The 27,278-nt window shown below is 39.7% G+C and overlaps 1 protein-coding gene and 1 pseudogene across 2 annotated transcripts in view; both read right to left on the minus strand.

Moving 5' to 3' along the window:
- SLC28A3 (solute carrier family 28 member 3) overlaps nucleotides 1-27,278 on the minus strand; it is a 57,399-nt gene that overhangs the window by 23,059 nt on the left and 7,062 nt on the right. The window contains exons 2-7 of one of the 2 annotated variants that reach the window (XM_072763215.1): nucleotides 12,854-12,952; nucleotides 7,280-7,362; nucleotides 4,566-4,657; nucleotides 2,825-3,014; nucleotides 1,597-1,741; nucleotides 247-360 (exon numbers count right to left, since the gene is read on the minus strand). In XM_072763215.1, the coding sequence (XP_072619316.1) occupies nucleotides 247-360; nucleotides 1,597-1,741; nucleotides 2,825-3,014; nucleotides 4,566-4,657; nucleotides 7,280-7,362; nucleotides 12,854-12,952 (723 nt within the window). The remainder of the gene's footprint in view (nucleotides 1-246; nucleotides 361-1,596; nucleotides 1,742-2,824; nucleotides 3,015-4,565; nucleotides 4,658-7,279; nucleotides 7,363-12,853; nucleotides 12,953-27,278) is intronic. The other variant, XM_072763222.1, reaches the window with a different exon arrangement.
- Nucleotides 9,721-9,819, minus strand: LOC112908685 (U6 spliceosomal RNA; annotated as a pseudogene).

Here is a 27,278-nt window from a genome sequence, read left to right on the forward strand (position 1 = left end):
TATTCATCTGCATTAGTTGACCTACATTTTTGTTTGTGTAGAATATGTTAATCTGTTTATTAATTAATAATTGTTGTCTCTCCCCCATATCATCCATGACATCACTATCCTATCCCGATTGTCCCTTTCATCCTGCCCCAGAGGTGCCAGCTGTGTCAAGCTGAACCTATTTCTGACATGTCTTGAGGATTTTATCCAAATACTAAAAGCACTTATTGGCAAGATGTTCATTTGAACCCAACTTACCTGAACTTGTTGGCCCAACCAATCAAAAGCCATAAATCCAGGATCAGTCCTCAGGATTAAGAGCCCAAGAAGAAATTGTAACCCAATTCCCCAAAAGACAGGCCTCCAGTAAACCTATGCAGAAAGATGAACAGATAGATCTTACTAGAAAATGAATGCGAAGGTCAGCATAAACACCCAGAGGATGACTATTTCCTTGGAAGCTTCTCACATGTGGCCTATGAGCCACCTTCTTTGGGAGGCCAAGGCAGTTGTGAGCAGAGGATCCCTTGATAGAATCATGCCCCCAGATCTCAGGGTTGCATTTCCCGGTTAAAATCCAGAGTCTGAGTTCTCCAGCCTCTGGAGAGATGTAACTATTATAGCCTGATAGAATAACTTAGACACAAAGCATAGTCTTAGCGGGGACCCTAAAAGAGGAGGGATCTGGTCCTCTTCATCATGCTGTAAATACTAGAGACCTATAATTATTTCCTCTGTCTGGAAAATGGAAAGGCAGAACATGGCTTCCCTGTGTGCCCAAGGTTTGTTAATCTGACAATTTGTAAGTGAATTAAGTGAAACTCCCCCCTGTTGAGGGGTTCTCATTTCATTGTAAAAGGAACTAATTAATTCTAATGCAGACCTAGGGAGTGCAGCAGCAATGGACAATCATCTGCTTTCATTTGTGGTCTGGAGATGAGTGGGCTGCAAAGAGCTGGGGATTGGGGGCATGGAAACCAGCAGAGATGTTGATTGGAGGTGGCCAAGGGCTTTGGATCCTATTAGGTGACTGGTTTTTCTTGGGTCAAGCTTTCAGAAAGCCAGCAAAATCTACTGGAGTTTGCTTTCTGAGTCATGTGTGAAGGCTTCAATGTCTCTGGATTCCCATATCATGGGTTACAGGCTGGCAGAATGAAGATGAGAACTGAATTCAATGGAAACAAAACTGTTTAAGGACAGAGTTTGGCAGGAAAATAGCCTATCTTGCAAACAGAAGTTTGATAAACTGCAAAATCTTGCAGTGAAATATTAGATTATTACCGGCCTGGGGAAATTGGGATCAAAATAGATAAATTTTCTTTTTGTGCTTGATTGAGGGAGGTGGTGTATGTGAGTAGAAATTGGACTAGGCAATAGAGAACACCTCAGTGGTGGTGTAATTGGAAGATAACTGGGAACGAAAAATGAGAGTACCAGTTCTAAGAAAGCTCGGGAAGAAAGGTCCCTGGCTACTTAAAACAGCATAGTAAGGTAAGACAAAATCTGAGTAACAGTGAAATTCTCTCAAACTCATCATTTTGAACAATTGAGACATTGAGGGGACAATTAGAAGGAAAAGTCTTAAGTCTAAATCTATTTCATACTTACTTTGGTTGGGTGCTTAGAAAATAGAAATACCAGGATAATGTACATTACGAGCCCACCGAAGGATACCAGCTGCTGTTGGCCCAATTTGGCGGTATCAAAGATCAGCCAGAGAATAACTCCCAGGATCAGTAAGCTCCAAACCACCCTAAGAGAATAAGAAAGGAGGCATCGACATCATTTTTTGTGCTACTCTGAAAATCTTAAGCAGGCTTTAACAAACAGAAAATTTATTAAGTGTAACACACCCTGGCACCAAGAAGTTATGCTTCTAGAAATTACACAGACTCTTTCATTATGGCTATAAAGGCAAATAGACAAAAAATTGCGTGCTGTGTTAAACACCTTCCACAAATTTTGGGCTCTTTGCTGGTTCAAGGACATACAAAGGGGTCAGAGATGAGAAAGGATGTTTAGAGATGGAAGTCTGGTGATTTCTTTGAGAGATTTGCTGTGTGTCCTCACTTCCATTTTGGGAGATAGGAGAGATTTTACTTTTCTTCGTTTTAGGGGAGAACCTGAAATGTGTTTCTGAAGCTGGGGGACTTCAGATGGACCTCAGAGAGCTAAGGGCTCTGACTCCTTGGTGGATCTAGTGGGCATAACATGTTTGACTCACAGTTTGGATCACAGAGGTGGAAAACATGCTGTGTTGGGATTGCATGAAACTGTGTAAATAAGCCAAGGATATGTGAACTTTCCTGGTACATTCCTTATGAGCCATTTTGGGGAGAATCCTGTCTGGTGTGCAATCCACTAGGGCAATCATGTCTGGTGTGCAATCCACTAGGGCCACTTGGAGGAAAGGGAGGCCCACAGAAAGAGGCAGAAGGAAAAGCCCTGAGTGGTCACTCATAGGATATGAGATTCTATAGGGAAGAGTTGGCTTTAATAATGCACAGGGTCTTTCTCTCCAAGAGGCCAGCTTCAGGCCTAGAGCAGAAAGCTGCCTCCTCAAGTCAGAACTATCCCATCATTTTATCATTTGGTGGCTCTTGAATTACAGGCACTTGTAGGGACGTTTGAACATATCTTGAATGAGTCATTGTCCTATCTAGACCTTGATTTCCTGTTTGTAAAATGACGGCATTATAACAAGCATCATAACTGGGTTACTTCTAGTTTCAATAGCCCATAAAATGAAGGAGCGATTTCAGAACACGTGTTTGGAACAGTGTTGGGAAAGACTAACATCCCTCTCAAATGCAACAAGAGGACTGGGTGCATTTACCACTTCATCCAGAACCAATAGCTGTTTAGGAGCCTTTTGGCAGGAGACAGACACTCATCGATTTGATGCTCATATTTGGCCATAAAGTAATCCCAGATAACAAAGAAGATGGCAGCCACAGTGATCACAAAAAGGGCAAGAGCTCTCTGGAAGTTCAGCACACAAGCTGCAATCACCATCGCCAGATAACCTGTTGAGAAAGTGAGTACAGAACAGAGAACATCACCAACACCAGCTGCTAACCAGCAATGACAGTGCTCAGTCACAAGTAGGTTCAGTCAAGAGGTCACCAAATGCAGGAGAGCTTTTGATACAGCTATTGGCTCCAGTAATTATTAGTACTATGTTTTGAGGTTTTTTTTTCTTTAAGATTTTATTTGTTTGAAGGAGAGCATGAGGGGCAGAGGGAGAATGAAAAGTAGGCTCCCCTCTGGCAGGGAGCCCAAAGTGGGACTCGATCCCAGGACCATGAGATCATGACCTGAGCCAAAGGCAGATACTCAACCATTCAGGTGCCCTGTTTTTTTCTTTTTTCAAAGAAATCCCCTAAGAGTCTCACCATGAATGCAGGGAGGACAGAGTGCTAGATCTGTTTTCTCATGGAAACCTAGTTCTTGAATCTTGATGCTAGATTGTTGGGTCTCTCAGTACTAATAGCTTTTTTTGTGTGTTCAGACTCAGCAGGTGAGCTTCTAGCAGAGAAACGTCAGGTGTGAAGCAACCACTGGCAAAAAAGTATTGATTCTCCTTGTTGGCAGTTCAGATTTGGCCTAAGCTTTAGTAGGAAAATAGACTTACCAGAAATCTCAGAGTTCCAAAAAATCTCTAAAGAAAGGGCTGAGGGATAATTACCAAGGTGGCTGCTTTGAGGAGGAGATTCTAGAACAAGTTTTCCTAGAAGGGTCAGCAAACATGGTCTGCAGGTCATATCAGGCCTACCACTTGTTTTTGTAGGTGGTAGGTACAATTGTATTTGTATACTCGTATCTGTGTTCTACAAATAAAATTGTTTGGAAACACAGCCATGCCTGTCTGTTTACTTTTGTAAACTGTAGAGTTGTGTGGCTTTTGATGCCTTGCCTGAAAAGTCTAAAATACTATGTGGCCCAGTACAGTGGAAACTTTCAACCCTGTTGTTCCTTGTTTCTGAGATCTGAACACCAAAAAAGCCACTGACCCTAGAGGGGCATTGGTCTTGGATTAATGTCAGTGGGCTTGGGTGTGAGGGTTCATATTTTATAGACAGGAGTGTTCGTCAAAACGGGCTGCAGAATCCTTTGCTTTGGAAGGAGTAAAAATAGGGAAGCTTCTCATCTGTGAAGACAGGAAAGAAGAATAGCCTACATGACCCTAGACTCCTGCTCATGCTGTATTTGCATGAAGTGTTAATTGCTTAGATTCCCTCCTGCAATTAGGTTCCCACCTTGTGAGAAGGACCATATTTTCTAGTTACCTGGATTTGCATTAACCAACCCTTAAATCCATATCACAACAACAAAGGCCATTAGAGCAGGGGACCTAAATAATTAGCTGCTGGCTGCATAAGTCAAACAAGGAAATGATCTGTATATTCAACCCCAATTGAGACCCACTACTCAGGGTTTCTCAATTAACCTCTCTGCTTCTGTGGATTCGCTGAAGTCTGGGGGAACAGAAAGATTTATTTTCCTTCTACAGAAAGATAATATATGGGGAATTTTTGAATAAAAACACTGGCATCCATCCTCCTTTCATTATTTACCTAGTATTAAGATGCCTCGGATGATGTACTGAAAGATGGTCTTGTGTTTCTTATAAAAATCACAAACTGTATCATATTTCCTTTCCAGATACCTGTAGCAACACAAAAGCAAAAACGCTGAAAGAAAACAAGAAACAAATGGACATACTGAGCTAGGTGAGGCTTTGTAAATTAAACAAGCAAACAAACAAATTGATGAGGTGTATGTCCTACTAGACAGAAGGGGGATACTGATCTCATTTTAGACTACAATCAACCATGGCTTGGGTCGACCTTTGCTGCATGGATACGACAAGCCCTGAGGGCTTACAGAAATGTAGAAAACATGCTTCTGGAGATAGAGCAGGGGGGATGGATAACTAACCAGACGCTGAAAAAAAATCACGAGACAAGAATGTTTCTCACTGGACTAGGAGGGCCTCTGATAGCTTTTAGGCCACAGTTATGAAATCTAATTTTAGAAACTCTCATGCCATCTGGTCTCACAAAGTTTGAGTAAGTTGGTCATTCCCTGTCCTGGCTCACTGTATGTTCTACTGGGAGACTGACACACTTCACTGGGTGCTTGAAATGTAAAGAAGGATTTTGTGGATTTCAGAGCTATTAACCAGCAGGTTGTAATATAGCTTTCCAGAAAGTTCTGGCATTGTTAGCATGCCTTTGTTTCTGTTCAGAGCTTTGTTAGGGGGTCGTGGGTAGTGAGTGAGCAATATATATATGTGACTCTGATCACTTGTGCTGCGGAGGATGGTGTCCATCAGTGAGTGAGTTTGGAGGGGCCCCAGGGCCATACACATGACAACTGTCCTCTACTTCTCCTGGGGTCCTCCTGGTTCCCTCCACACCTGCCCTGAAATCTGGCTTCCCTGCACTCACCTCTTTCCTCTATGCCCTCTATAATGGAGACCTCTTCTTCTCCCACTGGAGGAAGGAATTTATTCACACATTTAATCATTGCTAATTTGAGACCACTTCTAGATCACTTCCGGTCCCTAAAGGAGATTCCTTATCTCCAGGATCACAAAGGACTCATCCCTGAGCTGGGACCTCCCCTCTACTTGTTAACACCCTCACTTCTCCACCTTGCAGCAGCTATGCCAAGTATCAGCACCCATTGCCTGCTTCAGGGCACGGCCCAAGCCCCTCACTCCTACAACACATCTCCTCGGACAGAGACAGAGGCATTCCTCTGTGCTTCACTCCTACTGTCTTCCTTGATCATATTTTGTGATGAAACCTCAACTGGCTAACTTTCTGGAGATTAGATGTGAGCCCAATACCACTAGGATCTTGGACATTAGGCTGCTTGACCAGCATATGTTGAATTACTAGTTAAACGAAGTGGGACTGTGTGTTGCTTCTCTGGAACAGTATTCTACCCCTGGGCGGGGGGACCCTTCTGTGGGTTATGAAGAACACTGCAGGACACCCATCTTTAGTAAGAAAGAAGAGGATGTATCAGAGCATATCACACATAGTAATGATGAATCTTATTTCATGAAAACTTTAATGTATGAATACATGTACTGAGCAGTGGAAACACTGATCTAGAAGATATTAAGGGAATACCAGTTAAGTAGAGACCAAGTTTTCATGGTTGAATTTAGGAAAGGTGGATGATGCTTCATCCTTAGTTTCTGATAGAGTTTCACAGTGACCATGGAGGAAGGCAACATTTAATTGGGTGCATTCATGTACTTTAGTTTGGATTCATCAGATTCTTTAATTGCAAGGATATATGTGGTCCCAAATAGCAATCTCACACCGCATAAAATAAAGTAGCTCAAAATAGAGGCTTCAGCCATTTGGTGATCTTGGCTAGATGACTCCCAACCTCCTGATGATTGCTTCCATCCCATTAACATTAGCAAAGTCTGATGCCTCTGACCACCCAGGAGAATTTCTGAGCCCCTGGGGTCAGAGATCCATAAAGTAAAATGAAAGATGGAAGTAAGCTCAGGTTTCTGAGGTGGTAAATATTTTTGATGGTGCATATGTGACAAGAGCTTTTGATCCCAATTCTCACCAACTCCAGAGATATCTTCTGATGCATAAAAACAAAGTTCCTCAGAGACTTAGACATTGAAATGAAATTTAAATGGACATTCAGAAACTTGACAAATACTTGAGTGTTAAGACAGAGTCCCAGGCAATCCTGGATTACGAATCAGAAGCTGAAATTGTGAAGGTAGTTTTGTTCCTCTCTAGCTGACTGACTTTGAGTAAGTCACTTCTCTGAGCTTTATCTTCTTGGTCCAAGAAATAAAGAAAATAATTTGCCACTCTTACCTCATGGGGCAATAAGGACTAGGAATACCTTCAGGATACAACAACATAAGAGTGAATTCAATGGACTTAATATGGATTGGGTTTTGAGAAATCAATTGCTTATTGATTGACATTGAGAAGATGAATTAACTACTTTTGCATGGGCTGGAGCAATTAGTTGGTAATGTATGCCTTTAATTAGGTGACTGGCCAGGATATTGGGTTCTCAGGACATCAGTAGTTTGAATTTACTACAGTTATTATCATAGAAACCCATTAAATTTTCTGAAAATGGTGTTGGGTGGGTAGTAGGGAAGAGGGATTGGTGGTAGTGGTGATAATAGCTAATAAATAGTAATAAATGTTTAAAATTAGAGGAGGATGAAACAAAGTGACAAAACCAATTAGGAGATCAGTATGGTTATTTCTCTGATTTAATCCTGTACCCTTTTTGATGTGTCTCTGGATCATCCTCCATATCTTCTTTGATTCTTAAAGAATCCTGCTCAATGGTGATCTGCTCTTCATCCTGAAATCAAGCATTGTAGGAGAGATGGAATAATGAGAATCTGGGGCATAACAGCCCCTAATCTTTGCCAGAATTTTGGCAAAGGATTGACAACAGGTCTTTTAAAATTATTATGCAAGAATATAGCTCCTATTACCTAGTTGTGCATTTTCCCTTTTATCAAGAAAAATACAGGATCACACTTCTCTCTCTCTTTTCTCCAAAAGAGCTGTAGTGTTTCCTCCTTTTCTTTAGGAAATAGGCTCATATCTCTGCCTCTTGCTCCTGTCTCTACTCTAATCCTTCAACCCCTGCTCTGTTTTTGGGCATGAGCTCAATGAAGTTAATATCAGAGGCTGCATAAGTCTCCTTTTATACTCTGCCAGACGTGGTTTCCAGAGGGCGGAGACCAACGCCAGTTTATTTTCCTGGCAGCCCAAGGCTTGGTCTGCAGATGTGAGCATTAGTCCAGTATCTTCAAGGGCTGATAAACATTCCCTTGGGAACTAGGGTCCTCCTATCAGTGGGCTAAAGTTTGGAAGTAGTGCCCTTTCTCAACTAACCCTTGCTCTAATGAATGGAATGAAGCATATACCTGGGTATCTTTGAAGGTACCATTTGAGCTTTTTAAGATCCATGACCCATTCTGCTCTCAGGATAGCATAGAGGATTGCCTGCCTCCCTCCATTTTGCAATAATGTCTCAAATAGGTCCAGCTATTGTAAACATGGCAAAGACAGGTGGCAAGGCAGTTTGCAGATGCGGAACAATTTTGAACAGGTTCTAAAAGGGATAATGTCAAATCTCAGCTTCTGTTTTCTGTCATATTCCAGGTAGCCATTGGTTCTCTGTACTGTGCAAACTCAGAAATAAGTCATAAGTGGGGCACCTTGGCTCAGATGGTTAAGTGTCCGACTCTTGATTTTGGCTCAGGTCATGATCTCAGGGTTATGAGACTGAGCCCTGCATTGGACTCCGTGCTGGGTGTGGAGCTTGCTTAGGATTCTCTCTCCCTCTAGCCATACCCCATCTCTTCTTTCATTGAAATTTCATCTTTCTTTCATCATCTTTCTTTCATTGTAAATTCATCTTCATCTTCATCATCTTTCTTTCATTGAAATGTCTTTCATTGAAATTTCTTTCATTGAAATTCAAATTCAAAGAAATTCTTTCTTTCATTGAAATTTCTTTCATTGAAATTTCTTTTTTTTTTTTTTCATTGAAATTTCAAGTTACCTACTGTCTATTGGATGTCTGGCATTAAGTGCCCCCCAACCTGTTCCCATCTTTATTTATTTATTTGTTTGTTTATTCTTACCTATTAGATTGGCACAGATTTTTTCTTTTTTTAAATTTTAAGATAATTAACATGCAACTTCATATCAATTTCAAGTGTACAATATAGTCTTCAACAGTTCTCTACATTACTCAGTGCTTATCAGGGTAAGTATACTCTTAATTCCCTTCTCCTATTTCACACCCCCCCCCCACCTCCTCTCTGGTACCCATCTCTTTTATAGTTGTCTGTTTTTTGGCTTATCTCTTTTTTTCTTTGTTCATTTATTTTGTTTCTTAAATTCCACATATGGGTGAGATCATACGGTATTTGTCTTTCCCTGACTGACTTCTTTCAGTTGGCATTATAGTCTCTAGAGCCATCCATGTTGTTGCAAATGACAAGATTTCATTCTTTTTTATGGCTGAATAATATTTATGCATATAAATATATATATTATTTATTTATTTTATTTATATTTATTTTATATATATAATATTTATATATTTAAAATATATATGTTTATATATATAAATATATATTTATATATAATATTATATTATATATAATATATATAATATTTATATATATATTTATATATATAATATTTATATATATATATTTATATATATATAAAATACACTGATCACCTCTTCTTTATCCATTCATCTACATCAGTGGACACTTGGGTTGCTTCCATATTTTGATATTGTAGATGATGCTACAATAAACAGAGGTGTGTATGTATCCCTTTGTATTCTTTGGATAAATACCCAGTAATGCAATTACTGGATCACCGGGTAGTTCTATTTTTAAAGTTTTGAGGAACCTCCACACTCTTTTCTGCAGTGGCTACACCACTTTGTGTTCCTACCAACAGGGCACAAGGGTTCCTTTTTGTCCTAATTCTTGCCAAAGCCTGTCATTTCCTGTTTTGACTTTAGCCATTCTGACAGGTGAGCAGTAATATCTCCTTGTGGTTTTGATTTGCATTTCCCTTATGATGATTGATGTTGAGCATCTTTTCATGGGTCTGCTGGCCAACAGACATGTCTGTTCATGTCTTCTGCCCATTTTTTAATCGGTTTATGTTTTTTGGTGTTAAAAATATGGAATGCTTCAAAAACCTGCATGTCATCCTTGTGCAGGGGCCATGCTAATCTTCTATTGTTCCAATTAATATATGTGCTGCCAAAGTGAGCTCCCATCCCTATTTTTATTTTTTTATTTTTTCAGTTTTTAAAATTTAATTCAATTTGCCAACATATAGTATAACACTCAGTGCTCATCCATCAAGTGGCCTCTTTAGTGCCGTCACCTGGTAACCCCATCCCTCCACTCACCTCATGTTCTGCAGCCCTTTTGTTTGTTTCCCAGAGTTAGGAGTGTCTCATGGTTTGTCTTCCTCTCTAATTTTTCCCCACTCAGTTTCCCTCCTTTCTCTTATAGTCCCTTTCACTATTTCTTATATTCTATGTTTAAGTGAAACCATATGATGATTGTCCTTCTCCAATTGACTTACTTTACTCAGCATAATACCCTCCAGTTCCATTCAGGTGAAAGCAAATGGTGGGAATTCATCCTTTATGATAGCTGAGTAATATTCCACAGTATATATAGACCACATCTTCTTTATCTATTCATCTGTCAAAGGACATTGTGACACCTTCCGCATTTGGCTATTATGGACATTGTTGCTATGAACATTGGGGTGCAGGTGTCTGCACGTTTCACTACATCAGTATCTTTGGGAGTAAATACCCAGTAGTGCGATTACTGGGTCATAGAGTAGCTATATTTTTAACTCTTTGAGGAACCTCCACACAGTTTTCCAGAGTGGCTGTACCAGTTCACATTCCCACCAACAGTGCAAGAGGGTTCCCTTTTCTCCACATCCTCTCCAACATTATTTGTTTCCTGTCTTGTTAGTTTTAGCCATTCTCACTGATGTGAGGTGTATCTTATTGTGGTTTTGATTTGTATTTCTCTGATGGCAAGTGATGCAGAGCATTTTTTTATCTGTTTGTTGGCCATGTGTAGGTCTTCTTTGGAGAAATTTCTGTTCATGTCTTCTGCCCATTTCATGACTGGATTGTTTGTTTCTTGAGTGTTGAGTTTGATAAGCTCTTCATAGATCTTGGATACTAGCCCTTTATATGATATTTAATTTGCAAAAATCTGCTCCCATTCTGTAGGTTGTCTTTTAGTTTTGTTGACTGTTTTTGTTTCCCTTGTCTTCATAGATCTTTTTAGCAAGAAGTTGCTGTGGCCAAGTTCAAAAAAGTTGTTACCTGTTTTCTCCTCTAGTATTTTGATGGATTCTTGTCTCACATTTAGATCTTTCAACCATTTTGAGTTTATCTTTGTGCGTGGTGTAGAAGACTGGTCCAGTTTCATTCTTCTGCATGTGGCTGTCCCCATCCCCATCTTTAAAACAAACCAAAAATGACAAAACTACACAAAATCTTCCTGACCTCATAGTCATGGGATATCTACTCTCCCTCTTTCTCTTCACAGCCAAACCACTTGAAATTATTGCCTTTACTTTTAGTGACCCTCACATCCTATTCACTTAGCCAACTGTGATCAGACTTCTATTGAGATGGCTGCTGCCAAGGTCACCGAAGGTCCACTGTTGCCAAATCTGGTGGCTCCTCCTTCTTTATATTCTTGTTTATAATAGTAAAGTATCTATTTGTTTTGTTTTTGGCTGTTTTGTGAAACAATTAAAAAAAAAACTTCATTTTTTAAAGAGCAGTTTCAGGTTTTCAGCAAAATTGAAGGAAAAGTAGAAATCTCCCATGTACCTGCTGCCCCATGTATGCATAGCCTCCCCCCATTAGTACCATCTCCTGCTAGAGTGGTACATTTGTTGCAATTGATGAACCTACAGTGACACATTAGCACCCAAAGTCTATAGTTACATTAGGGTTCACTCTTAGTGTTGTACATTTTATGGATCTGGACAAATGCATAATGACATGTATTCATCATAGTAGTATCACATAGAGTAGTTTCACTGCTCTCAAATCCTCTGTGCTTTGCCCACATGTCCTTCCCTCCGGGAAACCACTTGTCTTTTTACTGTCTCCACCATTTTGCCTTTTCCTTGGAATCATATAGTATATAACCATTTCAGACTGCTTCTTTTAATTACTAATACATACTTAATGTGCAAAAATGTCTATTCATGGTTCAAATTTCATGTCTTTTTGGTGCTGAAGAATATTCCATTGTCTGGATGAGCCAGAGTTCATTTCTCTATTCACTTGCTGAACAACATCTTGGCCTCTTCCAAGTTTTGGAAGTTAGGAATAAAGGTACTATAAACTACTATGTGTGGGTGTTGTAGTGCAGAAGCATTGTTTTCTCTTCTTTTGTTGAACAATGAGTGAAAAGGACACTTTTTTTTTTTACAATATATTAAGTACCGTAGACAGTAATAATATGGATAGCATGATCCCAATATAGGTGACATGTGCATGTGGGTGTATATTTGCCTTGAAAGGACAAATTTTAAGATGCTAGGCATTGATTTTTTTCCCCTGGAATTATACAGGTAACATTTTTTTGTCTTCCAAATTTTACTACGATAATTTCCCACACTTTCCACTTCAAGCAAGTTATTCTTTTTATCATGAGAATAATTCCCTCCAATAAATGGGTTGATAGTAGGCACCCAGAATTACCCGCCCCCCAAAAAAGAAGGATGATCTACATGGATAATAGGCTTGATTTTTAGCAGCAGAAGGCTTTCTTCAAATGAGATCCTAGCCAGAATTCAATATATTAAAAAAAAATGAGAGTGGCCTTGTGCAGAGTGCACCTGTCTGCTGTAAATTTAGGTGTCCCTGGATAACATGAGGGCTCAATGGACAGTTTAAAAAACAGATCTTAGAACTTTCCTCATCTGCCTCACTTACTTTAACATTGAGATGCTTTGGTTTAAACCAGTGTTTTTTGCTTTAGGATGGAGTTTGGAATCTGTACTAGTGAAGTGTTGGAGAAAGCCTCTGTACCCGCCCCAGCAGAAAACTCTGAGGACAGGTTAATAAACACAACATCTCTTTCTTTGAGCATGTGTGGTTTCTTCATGACCCTGCCTTACACATTCTAATTACCATTTAATTCATTCCTCTGAGTGTCAGCTGAGCACACGCTTTCTGTCGCCATAGCTCAGTCTCTTTTGCACAGCAGTTACATGGTAATAGATTCACTCAACCATCACTGGAGTACCTGCTTGGCGTTTTCGTGTTCTCTGCTTTTTGGAACTCTACACCTTAGCGAATTGTTGTTTCCTGATGTGTTCTGGTTTTCATCAAGGTCTTCGTCATTCTACGAAAAATGTACAGATTGCAAAAAACACAATTTTAGAACAAAAACCCCAAATGACCTGTCAATAAATATTACCTAGAAGACTTTTGAGGAATGGGGCGGCAAAGATAAGGTATTCAGATGGATCAGCTGAATAAAGACAGGCCAGTGAATCTTGGATTCGTAATGAAACATGATTTCTGTTTTGTTCTGTTCTGAGAGAAGGAATGGTGTGGTCTAACTTGAGAAAGAGAGAAAGGAGGACCAGGTGCCCCCAGCTAAGTCATGTGACTTTATAATAAGCATAGCTGAGACTAGGGTATATCATGTTAACACAGGCTTCCAATTTATAAATGAAGCATAATGTAGGCCAGAGAGTTTTCTTGTTAGATGTTAGATTTTTGAGATGCTAAAATGTGTTTTGTTTGGTTTAAAGCAAACTCTGGTAGTAATGAGAATAAGAAAAATGCCTTCTTTTGTCAGGCTGTCTTGATTTGACTTTAAGGACGTGAGTAAGCTGTGTTCTTGGAGGAGTGTCCTCACCCCGGAGCAGTAATTTCGACATGTGACAGACACCTGGCTCATTTCTCTTTTACCTTTTTGAGGCAGTCCAGTCTTTCTCCCATCTCATCCCAACTTTCCTTCCTCAGGTACTTCATTTTGAGTAAGGCAACAAGATAGATAAACTGTGTTAGGTAAGTCCCTGTAACTTTTCAGGAAATGTCCTTTGTGAAGCCTGTTGGCTGTGATCTTGTCTTTGAAAGAAAAACAAGTCTATGGCTTTGATTTTAATTTTAGATCTCAGGCTGGCTCCAAGGATCTAGAAAAATAATACAGTTCCAACTTGGGTTAATTCTCTATCCAGTTCACTTGGTTAAGCGTCTGCCTTCAGCTCAGGTCATGATCCCTGGTCCTGGGATCCGCAGGGAGCCTGCTTCTCCCTCTGCCTCTGCTACTCCTCCTGCTTGTGCTCTCTCTTGCACACTCCCTCTCTCAAATAATTCTTAAAAAAAAAACCCTAATTTCCAGCACACAACGTGATTTATGCATGAAAGCCTTGTTGCTGTACTGCCCTTTTGGTTACAGCTGTGTATCTTACTTTTGCACAATTCCCCACACATAGCAGACACTAACAGTTATTTGTTGAATGAATGAACCACAGTGATTTTAATGTTGCATTAACTGGTATTGCAATGTAGTACATGCGAGTATTTGGTAAAAAATATAGTCGGGGGCACTGTATGTGGTATGGAAAGATGACAGAGTGTTGCTAATTGCAGAAGCCGGCTGGTAGGCACTTCGGGACTCATTTTATTATTCTCACTTTCATGGATGCTGAAAATTTCCTTAACCAAAAATTAAAAATAAAACTCAGCATGAGGTGGTGGAAATATAGGACACAGATGAGTGAGGGTGCTGGTCTTCGGGGTCCCCAATTTCATGTGTGATGCTGGGTAGGTCACATCTTCTCAGCCTCAGTCTAAGAGTTTAGATTTGCTGCTCTGATCCCTTCCAGAAACCTGACATTTTTTGGTTTCCAGAGGAGCCAGGGCAACCTCCTTGGTAATTCCTGCTAATTCTTGATTATTCCTGCCACCTGGTGGCAGAAGCTGGAAGTTGGGGAACACAAGGAAGGGGCTTGCGATTTTAAAGTTCATGAAAGAGAATGGGTGTGTGTGTGTGTGTGTGTGTGTGTGTGTGTGTGTTTGGGGATGGGGTAGAGAAGGTGTAAGTGGCGACAGAGGCACCTCCGGATGGATTTTAAACATGTGGTGAGATTGTTTTACCCCCAGTAGAGTGTTTGTCTTGGCTTTTTAACATTTTCAGGAAGGGGCACCTGGGTGGCTCAGTGGCTGAGCGTCTGCCTTTGGCTCAGGTCTGATCCTGGGGTCCTGGGATTGAGTCCTACATCAGGGTCTCTGAGAGGAGCCTGCTTCTCCGTCTGCCTGTGTCTCTGCCTCTCTCTCTCTGTCTCTCATGAATAAATAAACAAAATTAAAGAAAAATTTTCAAGAAGAGCAATGTCACCCATTTGAGGATTTCCAACAGGAATAATGGGGCTGGTCGGTGTTGTAATAATGGTGTTGGTCGGTGTTGGAAAAATAACCCTTAAGACGTCTCTTGGCTTTGTTTTATCGCTTCTTTTCAAATTGGAGTCATAAGCCTGAATGGGTGTCCATAAGTACTTCTTAGCTCCTTGTTTCCTTACATATACTCAGCATTTCAGATTAAGTAGATCTGTTAGTACAGATTACTACATACCTTAGGGCACTGAACTACAACCAATATTGTGTTCTAAATGCAAGCTGGTCACTCCACTGAGTGGGTGGCCACGTTGTGGGGTTGTGTATGAGTAATTCTAGGCAGCTGACGGCACATCACTTAATTTCCATAGTTACTGTTATTTGCTGGGTGTACTCAGTCCTGGCTTGAGATTCTCAAGGGCAGATCCTTGAGCCTGGAGTCCCTTGTGCCTGGACTTTGATCCTGCACTTTCCGTGCTGTTTGAGCAACTACAGATCCACAGTGGGTGTCGTGGGGAGTACAGTTGGACAGAAGGTTTTTAAAAATGATAAATTTATTCCGTTCATTCAGTTTCTAAACTATACAACTTCTAAAACATTCTGCAAATCATCCCCTCAACGCCATCTATTTGTGCTATTTCCCTTTAATAGAATTATAGCTGAACATGAAGCCACCCAGAAGAGAGGCTACATTTCCACTTATAACTAGATTCTGGCCAGTTGAAATATAAATACATGTGGTGCCCTGAGTGGGGCAGCTCAGAATGTTCCTTCAGAGATGACGGCAGATGCCCGTTGTCGGTTTCATTTTTCCCTACATCCTGCTATCTTGTGGTGGATGGTTCCAGTTGGGCCATGAACACAAGAGCCCCACCCTGAGGATGTCAGCGTGGTGAGTTGCGCGGTACTTGGGTCCTTGATAACCTTGAGTAGTGCTTCCACTCCAGTCCTGTACTACCTCCTTCCTGACTTTTAGCTGAAGGAAATAAGCTTCTCTCTTGCTACTTTTGGGTTTTGTTTTTATTTGCACCTGGGTTGATATAATATGTAGTCGGCACAAGACACAGGGTTAATCTCTTTAAAGTCCTGTGATCTCCATTTTTATAGATGAAGAGACTAAGGCCAAGATAAGCCATTTATGTGACTCAGGTTATATAACCACAGTAGCCGAGATGGGATGTGAACTCAGACTGTCCAACCCAAACTGTATTGTGCCTATAGAGTTTGAACATTGGGCCAGGACACTTTGGCCTCAGGAGTGTCTAAAAGGTAGTGGTACACCTACAGATTAAATTCTGCTTCCATCAAGAATATCTGATTTGACCTCAGGATATTAAAAGACCAGTCAGAGTGGCTAGAATCAAAAAGACAAGGAATAACAAGTGTTGGCAAGGAAGTGGAGAAAAAGGAGCCCTTATGCATTGTTGACGGTTATGTAAGTTGGTGTAGCCACTCTGGAAGACAGTATAGAAGTTCCTCAAAAAATTAAAAAGCAAACTACTACCATAAGATCCATTAATTTGACTGCTAGTTATTTATCTGAAGAAAACAAAAACACTAACTCAAAAAGATATACACACCCCTATGTTTATTGCAGCATTATGTATAATAGCTAGACATGGAAGCAGCCTAAGTGTTCATTGATAGGTGGATAGATAAGGAAGATGGGGTCTATCTGTATAGCAAATGGAATATTACACAGCCATAAAAAGGATGAGATCATGCCATTTCGAATGTGGATGGACCTAGAGGGTGTTATGTGGAGTGAAATAAATCAGACAGAGAAAAACAAATACAGGATGATTTCACTTATATGTGGAATCAAAAAACCCCACAAATAAGTAAACAAATTAGAAGCAAATCAGACCCATAAATACAGCAAACAAACTGCCAGTTGCCAGAGAGGAGCAGGGTGGCGAGATGGGCAAAATGGGTGAAGAGGAGTGGGAGATACAGGCTCTAGTCATGGAGTGAAGAAGTCACAGGCATAAAAGATACAGCATAAGTCGATGGTATGATAATAGCATTTTATGGGGGCAGATGGTAGCTACATCCGTGAGCATAGCACAATATAGAACCTTGCAGAATCACTATATGTACACCAGAAACTACTGTATCATTGTGTATCACTGTGAAGGATTCTTGAAATTTCTTGTGGTCACTTTCTAACTATACCTAGGCTTTGGTGGTTTTTTCTCAAACAGAATAGTTGGCCTCCCCCTCACAGACTGGTTTTAAGTAGATGCTCTCTTTTATTTGCATAAGTGGGCACTCCTGCTTTTCTGAACACGTCTTGTGTCCATGATTAGTCTGGCGCTTTCTCTTGCAACTGTGTCTGCTCCACTTATTGGTCTCTCCCTCCCATGATGGCCCTGGATGCACTGTGTGGCGTCCATTTCTCAGTTTTTGTGGTTGTGGTTTCTCTGCTGCAAGCTGAACATCATTGTGCCAGAGGAGACTTTCTTCGAGCTTCTTTATGGAAGCTGCTCTGGCCTGGTGTGCTCTGACTGCATAACTGACCTTGACAAGGAGGCATTGATGGGCGTGAGCCTGGAGCAAGAGCGGACACCATCACCCCTGAAGAGACTTGCATCTTGGCCTTGATGGGACATAGATGATGTTGGTTAATGACAGATGGGAATGGCCTACCAGGCAAATATGATGTCACAAAGGACTCTGAGGAGCTGCTATGGAGATATTTACCTGATTCTAGAGCTTGACACTTCACAGCAAGTTTGTTTTAGTGTTTGCTAATATACCTTGTCTGGAAGGCTTTATAGCACCAGAAGAGATTTAGATTGGTGATCAGAGTTATTTATTGTATTATGTGTGTATGTGTGTCTGTCTGCCTATGTATGTATGTATGTATGTATGTATGTATGTATGTATTTATCTATCCTTCTACCTACCTATCTCCACATTCTGAACATCTTTCAAGCAATCTACCTAGGGGTGCCTGGGTGGCTCAGTAGGTTAAGCATCTGCCTTTGGCTCAGGTTATGGTCTCAGGGTCTTGTGATAGAGGCCCGCATCATGCTCCCTGCTCCTTGGGGAGCCTACTTGCCTGCCCCCCTGCTTGTCCATGCGCTCTATCTCTAAAATAAATAAATAAATAAATAAATATATATATATAAATAAAGCAATCTCTCTAGAAGCAGTCAGTGAGGTACATTCTGAAGAGTGATGCCTTAAAAGTTGCTATGGATGCCCAAGTCTCAAGGCTTGTGGCAAAAATGGGAATATGATGTCACTTCAAAAACTTGGAACTGTGTAAATCTGTTTAAATCTAGATTATACCCCTAGACTCTAAGCTGAGAAGCCAGATTCTTTGTCCCCTCTTCACTTCTGAATACCACATGCATCACACAATGGCAGGCACAGGAGTGCTTGGTAACTGTTTTGCAATGGAAGGATAGTCCAGGGGACAGTTGAGCTTATATAGTGCAGCTGAAATAGTGTCTCTACCTCTGAGTAGAGACAAAATGGTACAGGACTGCTTTCTCTACTCCTCCAAGAAGATTACTACATGTTCCAATATTTTAAGCATTAGGTGCCTAAATGAAGATGTCAGAAATACACTTCTATCTTTTTAAGCTTCAGGTGATCCATTTAATATTTTTGTATCCATTTCCATGGACATGGATTGGGACTAGATTGGAGCAACTGCTTCAAACAGTGACTTAAAATTCCAAAATCCAACTTGAGTAGATAAAAGGAAGCGGCTCACCATAAATCTTAGGATGGCTGGTTTCAGGAATATTGACATATGATCTATATTAATTGGTGCTGCATTATGATAAAAGGCTGTGTTTCATCATCATTTCTGAGTTCACATTGAGACTTAATCTCTTGAGGCTGTATTCACCACTATATAGGAGCACAGCATTCATTACCTACCTAGTGCCACATATAGTAATTGACTTTTGTCAGTTGACTTTTAGATTAATTTTATGTTTGAGTTTGCTACTTACTCACTTGCTTTTGTGCATTTATAGTCACTTTGTTCTCTGTGGTTGAAATCTGGCATGGAAATGCCAATATCTGTTTGGTGAGTCTGATCTCTTTGCATTGTTTAGAAATGTAGCTCACCCTTATTTATTTATTTACCTTATTTATTTATTTCGTACATTTAAAAACTACAAATTTCAAATATTTTAAGACCATTTTCTCTATCACATTTCCTCATAATTGTATGGGCTTTGCCTTGGAAGGATTGGGTTTTCAAAGGTGGTATCCCAGAAGCCTTTGCTCTTTGCATATCGCACATGACTCTCTTGTCTCAGGTGGCCTTCTGCCTCAGGTCTCAGGTTTATGGAGTCCTTAATGTAGTTCATGGACAGTAGCTGGACTGTTCCTCCCTGAGCAGTTCCTGTTTTTGTTGCTGGCCTGTGTGGGGTAATGGATTGAATGAAGGAGCAGCAGTACGGTGCGAGGCAACCACCTGGTCAGCCTGTGGTTCATGGTCCCACTTCTCTGGCACAATTCTTTGTCACCTCTGAATGCTCTGAAGGCAGCCCTGAGTTGGGTGCAAAGGAGGCAGGACCACAAAACACTGGTAACATTCTCCCTTTGTGATCTTTGTGATCCAGGGGCAAATGGAACCCCCCAAGTATAGGAGTGTAAGGAAAGGCAGGGTTCTATATCCAATGAGAAAAATTAGAGGAAGATGTGTATGCCAACTTTATCTTTGATTTCTAGGAGCTAAAAGAGATGATAAGCAGCAATGTTTAAGATAGAAAGTAAATGCTAAAATATATATCCAGCTAAGATCAAATGGTAGAAGAGAAGGAATGAAAATAATAGTAGTTAGAAAATGTTAATTTTGTGATGACTTATAATCTTAAACTTGTTGTAAAAGGAACCACTAAAAAAAAAAACATACGCCTTCAGAAGAAACCAAACAAAAATAAAAAATATGCAAAACATACAGTGAAAAGATATTTAGAAAGCAGGATATAAAATATGGGTGGAGCTCAGAACAAATAAACCCATCTGGCAAATCAGTGGATTTGACTGAGGTGGATGGAATAACAAACACAACCATACACTCATATGTCTTTCAATTTTATGATGTCGTCATAGTCATATGCATTTATTTACAAACTGTACTTTGTTCTCTTCATGGGCTAGTGATGTGGAGTATGATCCTCACATGTGATGCTGGACATTGCCTTGAGGTCACTAGGATCAACAACTGATATGCTTACAATGAAGTTTGTACCTGCTCAACCATTGTTTTTCACTTCACAATATTTGGTACACGTTACATAGATATTTGACACTGTGTTATACAATTGGCTTTCTGATAGATGATATTGCCCAACTGTAGGCTAATATAAGTGTTCTGAGCACATCTAAGGTATGATGTTTGGTAGATGAGGTACATTTCATATACCTCATCTGGATATACAATACTTTGAAGTCCTGATTGGTTTATTGGGGCATCACCCTATTGTAAGTTGAGGAGGATCTGTACTGGAAATGACTCAGTAGCAACTCAGAAAGATAAAACATGCAGTGGTCATGATCTTAATTTACCAAGTCTGAATACAGGATTAAAAAAAGTAACTAAACTGTTCCAGAACAACAACGGTCAGAGTACAAACTCTTGCTCTGAGAAGGAGGACTCTGCATACAAATGGCATAGATTAATATAAAGGAAACTGAGGGACAAGTACCTAGAAACACATTTAGCAAAAGGTTGATAAAACTCTTTCAGTCTATGACAGATCAAGTGGGCAAAAGTAAGGATAAGGAAGATCAAGATAATAATAAATAATACAATCTGATTAACATAAGTTGAATTCTATAACCCCAGTAGGAAATATATTGTGGCCAAGACTCCTAGTTGTCACTAATATCTATTCTTTTCTATTTCCTTTTTTCCCCTTCTATTTAAAGGGCAGGAGCAGAGGAAGAGAGAGAGAGAGAGAGAGAGAGAGAGAGAGAGAGAGAGAGAGAATTCCAAGCAGATTCCACACCTAGCACCAAGCCCAATGCAGTGCTCGATCCCATGACCCTGAGATCATGACCTGAACCAAAGTCAAGAGTTGGATGCCCAGCAGACTGAGCCACCCAGGTGCCCCTTCTCTAATTCCTTTAAATATAGGGCTCTGAATTTGAACAGGGCCCCAAATTTCCCAGCCTCAAGGTATATTTCTAAACTCTCTGTGGCTATGATTAAATTCTGCCCCTGTGATTGAAGCTATGTGTAACTTCTGGGAAGTGTCCCAAAGCAGAACAGTTGGTACAGCCTATGGTTTCCTTTCAGAATGTTTTAAAATACATAAAATTAAATATATGATACTAAAAGGGAACCAGTTATAGTTAAATCTAGTTATTAAAATTAATTTGAGATAGTGCATATGCATCTTTATTAACACCTTAAAAATCAAGAAAATAAACCCCAGCAAGGTCCAGGGGAAAATTCTATTAACTACCTTAATTTCAGTGCCATCATGTAAATTTTATTTGGAGGTTATTTGCAACAGATACCAAATATTTTCTCTACTTATATACATTCAGTGTAGGGAGGGTTATTTTGCATCTTTCACCTCCATTTCAAACAAGCAGTTCTACTTCCTCTTGGTCTGTGGGATGGGACTTTCTCTCTCCCTCTCAGGTCCATCTTCTACCTGGTGCATCTCATAGTTAGGAATGACCATCATACATCTGGGAGATTACATACTTTTCCTTCTTATTTGCACTTGGATATTTGGGTTTTACTTCCAGGTCTGTCCATCTCATCATCCAGCAAATCTACTAGTGGAGGATAACAAATAACACCCAGGAATAAAGGCTTTGGTATCGTGTTCATAGAGTTTTTTGAAATTAAGCATTTAATGAATGATGTTTAAGCTTCCTGCTTAATCGAGGTGAATGTCATATGATTTTCTAAAACTAGGTAATTTTTTTTGCATCAGAACTCATTAGAGTTCTCTTTGGAAGATAAAATGCAGATTAGCTTTTGCTGTTATTGTGGCACCAGACCAAACATGCTCAATGCAGGCCAGACACTAATGGTTGCTGCTTGAAATGTCCACTTGGTGGCGCCAGTCCACTAACACTAAATAGAGGTGCCTTGAAGGCCAAGGTGTGGCCCCACTTCTGATTCTGGCTGTGGTTAAAAGCATTAATATGCTAAAATATGGCCTCAATTTTATATACCATAAATGTTTACTTCATATATTGTTTAGGATAGTTGCATCTAATAAGTAAATTCAGTCCTTATCAAAAAGCATTCTGAGATCACTGGCCAAGTTTGGGACAAGTTGAGCACTAAAAAGCCAAAAGCATGAATAATGCCTGCAACTTATTTGTATCAAACAATGAGCCGGACTGATGGGTGTATAGAGGAGAGTGTAGATGAACAAATATGTGAGAAAGTTGAGTATGGCAAAACATTAATTATGAAGCACAGATGGTGGATATAGAGATGTTTGCTATGCAAGTCTTTTAACTTCCCTTTATGTTTTAAAGTCCTTATCATAAAATGTTGCAAGAAATAAAAAAAATGTTGGGAATTGATTATAAAATATATAATAAAAGAAAGAATGTTAGTCCAGAGAGAAGAAGATGATCAAAGTGTATTCTTAAAAAAAAAAAGGTAGATGTATTCTTTTCAGATGAATGCCAGGGTAGGAACAACGAAGCAATGAAAACCCTCATTTTGCAGCTCCCTAGGTAATAACTGATTCAAGGAAGGGAAGCTAACACCATTGGGTGAAATGTGTTGGGCAACTGGATATTCACATAGCCTTGAATATCACCTCTACAGATAGCTTACTAATTACAAACAGGGAAGCATGCCTTGGTAGTGGTGGGGTGTTCTCCATCCTAACCAAGTCATCACCAGAAGAGTGGAGTTAAATGTCTGCAAATGCACTTGTGTATATTTTTATTTTTATTTTTTTTATGCCCAGAGTTTCCTGAGCCTGGAGCTAACTAAAAGTCATATAAATGTAGAATTGTGTGCTCCAAGATATCACTGACCTTCTCCTCCTGGCTTGCCTTTCACTCTTATTTTAGCTTTTGATATTTATATTGATAATTTGTATTTGATAATGTCTGATTTCAGCCTGGACAAGCTGCTATCCTTAGAGCAATAATATGACAATACCTGGACTCCTTACTTCCTGGGCCAGACACAGCACTCTGCAGTCCTCCCTCCCCACAACTGTACTTAATATTTCCTTCCCTTGCTTCTCAAATATTTGAATCTTTATCATTTTTTTACTGCCATGAAACCAAGCATTCACGCATAGGCATCCTTTCCTTCTGTTAAAAACCAGTCTTCTGTCTGACGTCATGGGTCGCTATGGTCAATGGGCTAGCAATGCTGGTCGCTGAGACTGCATATATCATCCCTGTTCTCAGGGAATTTAGAAGAGAAGCTGTCAAACATAAGTTACACAATTAATTATTTTACTATACTCAAGATTAAGACTTAAGAAGTTCAACTCCTACACTTTTTAATGCTTTTACAGATTAATTAGAATTAACTTAGCTGCATCTGAAATTCCAAAGATGCAATCCCTTTAGTCATGGGGAAACAGAAATGTACTTTTAAAAAATATATATTTTATTTAAATTCAATTTGCCAACATATACTATAATCCCCAGGGCTCATCTCATCAAGTGCCATCCTCAGTGCCCATTCAGTGCCTGTCACCTAGTTACCTCATCTCCCCACCCTCCTCCTATTCTGCAACCCTCTGTTTGTTTCCCAGAATTAGGAGTCTCTCATGGTTTGCTCGCTCTCTAATTTTTCCTGCTCAGTTTCCCTCTTTCCCTTATAATCTGTTTCATTATCTTAATTTCCACGTATGAGTAAAACCATATGATGATTGTCCTCCTCCGATTGACTTATTTCACTCAGCATAATACCCTTCAGTTCCATCCACGTCGAAGCAAATGGTAGATATTCTGATGACTGAGTAATATCCCATTGTTCATACAGACCATATCTTCTTTACCCATTCATCTGTTGAAGGACATTGAGGTTCCTTCCACAATTTGGCTATCGTGGACATTGCTGCTATGATCACTGGGGTGAAAGTGTCCCATCTTTCACTACATCAGTATCTTTAGGGTAAATACCCAGTGGTGCAATTGCTGGGTGGTGAGGAGCTTTATTTTTAACTTCTAGAAAACCTCCACACTGTTTTTCCAGTGTGTTGTACCAGTTTGCATTATCACCAACACAGGAGGGTTCCCCTTTCTCCACATCCTCTCCAACATTTGTTGTTTCCTGTCTTATTAGTTTTAGCCACTCTCACTGGTATGAGATGGTATCTTATTATGGTTTTGATTTGTATTTCCCTGGTGGCAAGTGATGTAGAGCATTTTCTCATGTGCTTGTTGGCCATGTGTAGGTCTTCTTTGGAGAAAGTCTGTTCATGTCTTCTGCCCATTTCATGACTGGATTGTTTGTTTCTTGGGTGTGGAGTATGATAAGTTCTTATAGATCTTTGATACTAGCCTTTTATCTGATATGTCATTTGCAAATATCTTCTCCCATTTAGTAAGTTGTCTTTTAGTTTGATGATTGTTTCCTTCACTGTGCAGAAACTTTTTATCTTGATGAAGTCTCGGTAATTCATTTCTGCTTTTGTTTCTTTTGCCTTCACAGCTGTGTCTTGCAAGAAGTTACCATGACCAAGTTCAAAAAGGTTGTTGCCTGTGTTCTCCTCTAGTATTTTAATGGATTCTTATTTTACATTTAGATCTCTCAAAATTTTGAATTTATCTTTGTGTATGGTGTAAGAGAATGGCCTAGTTTCATTCTTCTTCACATGATTGTCCAATTTTCCCGACACCATTTATTGAAGAGACTGTCTTATTTCCAGTGGATATTCTTTCCTGCTTTGTCAAAGATGTGTTGATCATAGAGTTGAGGGTCCATCTCTGGGTTCTCTATTCTGTTCCATTGATCCATGTATCTGTTCTTGTGCCAGTACCACACTTTCTTGACGATTATAGCTTTGTAATGCAGCTTGAAGTCAGGAATTGTGATGCCCCCAGCTTTGGTCTTCTTTTTCAGTATTCTTCTGGCTATTTGGGGTCTTTTCTGGTTCCATACAAATCTTAAGATTATTTGTTCCAACTCTATGAAGAAAGACCAAGGTGTTTTGATAAGGATTGCATTGAATGTGTAAATTGCTCTGGATAGCATAGACATTTTCACAATATTTATTCTCCCAATCCATGACCATGGACTGTGTTTCCTTATGTCTTCCTCAATTTCTGTCAGAAGTGTTTTGTAGTTTTTAGGATATAGATCCTTTACTTCTTTGGTTAGGTTTATTCCTAGGTATCTCATGATTTTGGGTGCAATTGCAAATGAGATCAATTCCTTAATTTCTCTTTCTTCAGACTCATTGTTAGTGTACAGAAATGCCACTAATTTCTCTGTATTGATTTTGTATCCTGCCACATTGCCAACTTGCTGTAGGAGTTCTAGCAATCTTGAAGTGGAGACATTGTGTTTCCTATTTAAACTATCATGTCATCTGCGAAGAGGGAGAGTTGGACTTCTTCTTTGCCAATTTGAATGCCTTTTAATTTTTTTTGTTGTCTCATTGCTGAGGCTAGGACTTCCAGTACTATGTTGAATAAGAGTGGTGAGAATGGACATCCCTGTCGTGTTCCTGATCTTAGGGGAAAGGCTCTCAGTTTTCCCCATTGAGAATGATATTTGCTGTGGGCTTCTCATAAATGGCTTTTATTGTATGAAGAATGTTCTGCCTATCCCTACACTGTGAAGAGTTTTAATCAGGAATGGATGCTGAATTTTGTCAAATGCTTTCTCTGCATCTGAGAGGATCATATGGTTCTTTGTCTTTTCTCTTATTAATGTGATGTAACAGGTTGATCGTTTTACAAATGTTAAACCAGCCTTGCATCCCAGGGATAAATTCCACATAGTCACATTGAATAATCCTCTTACTGTACTGTTGGATCCTACTGGCTAGTATCTTGGTGAGAATTTTTGCATCCATGTTCATCAGGGATATTGGTCTGTAATTCTCCTTTTTGTTGGGGTCTTTGTCTGGTTTTGGGATCAAGATAATGCTGGCCTCATAAAACGAGTTTGGAAGTATTCCCTCCCTTTCTATCCTTTGAAACAGCTTTAGTAGAATAGGTATTATTTCTGCTTTAAATGTTTTTTAGAGTTCCCCTGGGAAGCCATCCGGCCCTGGACCTTTGTGTCTTGGAGGATTGTGATGACTTCTTCAATTTCCTTGCTGGTTATTGGCCTGTTCACATTTTCTATTTCTTGCTGTTTCAGTTTTGGTAATTTGTAGGTTTCCAGGAGTGTATCCATTTCTTCCAGATTGCCTGATTTGTTGGCATTTAGTTGCTTATAATACGTTTTTAAAATTGAAACAGAAATGTTCTTAACAGCAAACATCTTCCGACAGTTGAGGAAAAAATAAACAAGGGTATAATCCCTTTTAAGCCATCAATTGAAAAAAAAATTCTTTTTATTCCCTCTCTGATTGGTTTTTAGTAGGTAAATCTCCAGTCTGTCCAAAGGGATCAAGGATGATAATAGATCTCTTTTTTTATGAAAATGCATTTGATGCCAAAGCCTGAATCACCTCCAGGATGAAATCTTGGTTTCTTGGGCCTGCCTTACTCTTGTTCAATTTTGGGAAATCATGGTCACTTCCTAAGTATTAGTCTTATCCTGAACCAGGCTATCTCAAGTCAGAACATTCGATAGTGAGGCATTAATGAAAATACATCAATGTGCCATAAGCATTTGAATTTGCTTACATTAAGAAGAACGTTGCTTTTTGGCTAATCTTAAAATCACTTTGGTTATCAAGCACATCATTCCAAAGAGCACTGACTAAATGAATGTAAATTAATTAGAAACACAGTGAATAAATTTAGAGCCTAAAAATTTTTTTTAGAGATGCATTTGACTTATAAGAAATGGATCAGAATAACCCAAAAGTTATTTAAAAATAACTTTGTAGGGATGCCTGGGTGGCTCAGCAGTTGAGCATCTGTCTTTGGCTCAGGGCATGATCCTGGCTGGGATCGAGGATTGAGTCTCACATCGGGCTCCCTGTGTGGAGCCTGCTTCTCCCTCTGCCTGTGTCTCTCCCTCACTCTCTGTCTCTCATGATTAAATAAATACAATATTTAAAAAAAATAAAAATAACTTTATAACGTCCTTTTAAAGAGACACAGATGCTGAGAGCCAAGGTCTCTCAGTCTGGCAGGGACCCAAGGGACTTGAGGTTTACATTTGGCTGACATTAAAATAATTCCAAGTTGCCTCTTAGCATCTTCCATAGTTTCTTATTGTA

The sequence above is a fragment of the Vulpes vulpes genome, chromosome 1, assembly GCF_048418805.1.
Source record: "Vulpes vulpes isolate BD-2025 chromosome 1, VulVul3, whole genome shotgun sequence".
NCBI lineage: Eukaryota > Metazoa > Chordata > Mammalia > Carnivora > Canidae > Vulpes > Vulpes vulpes.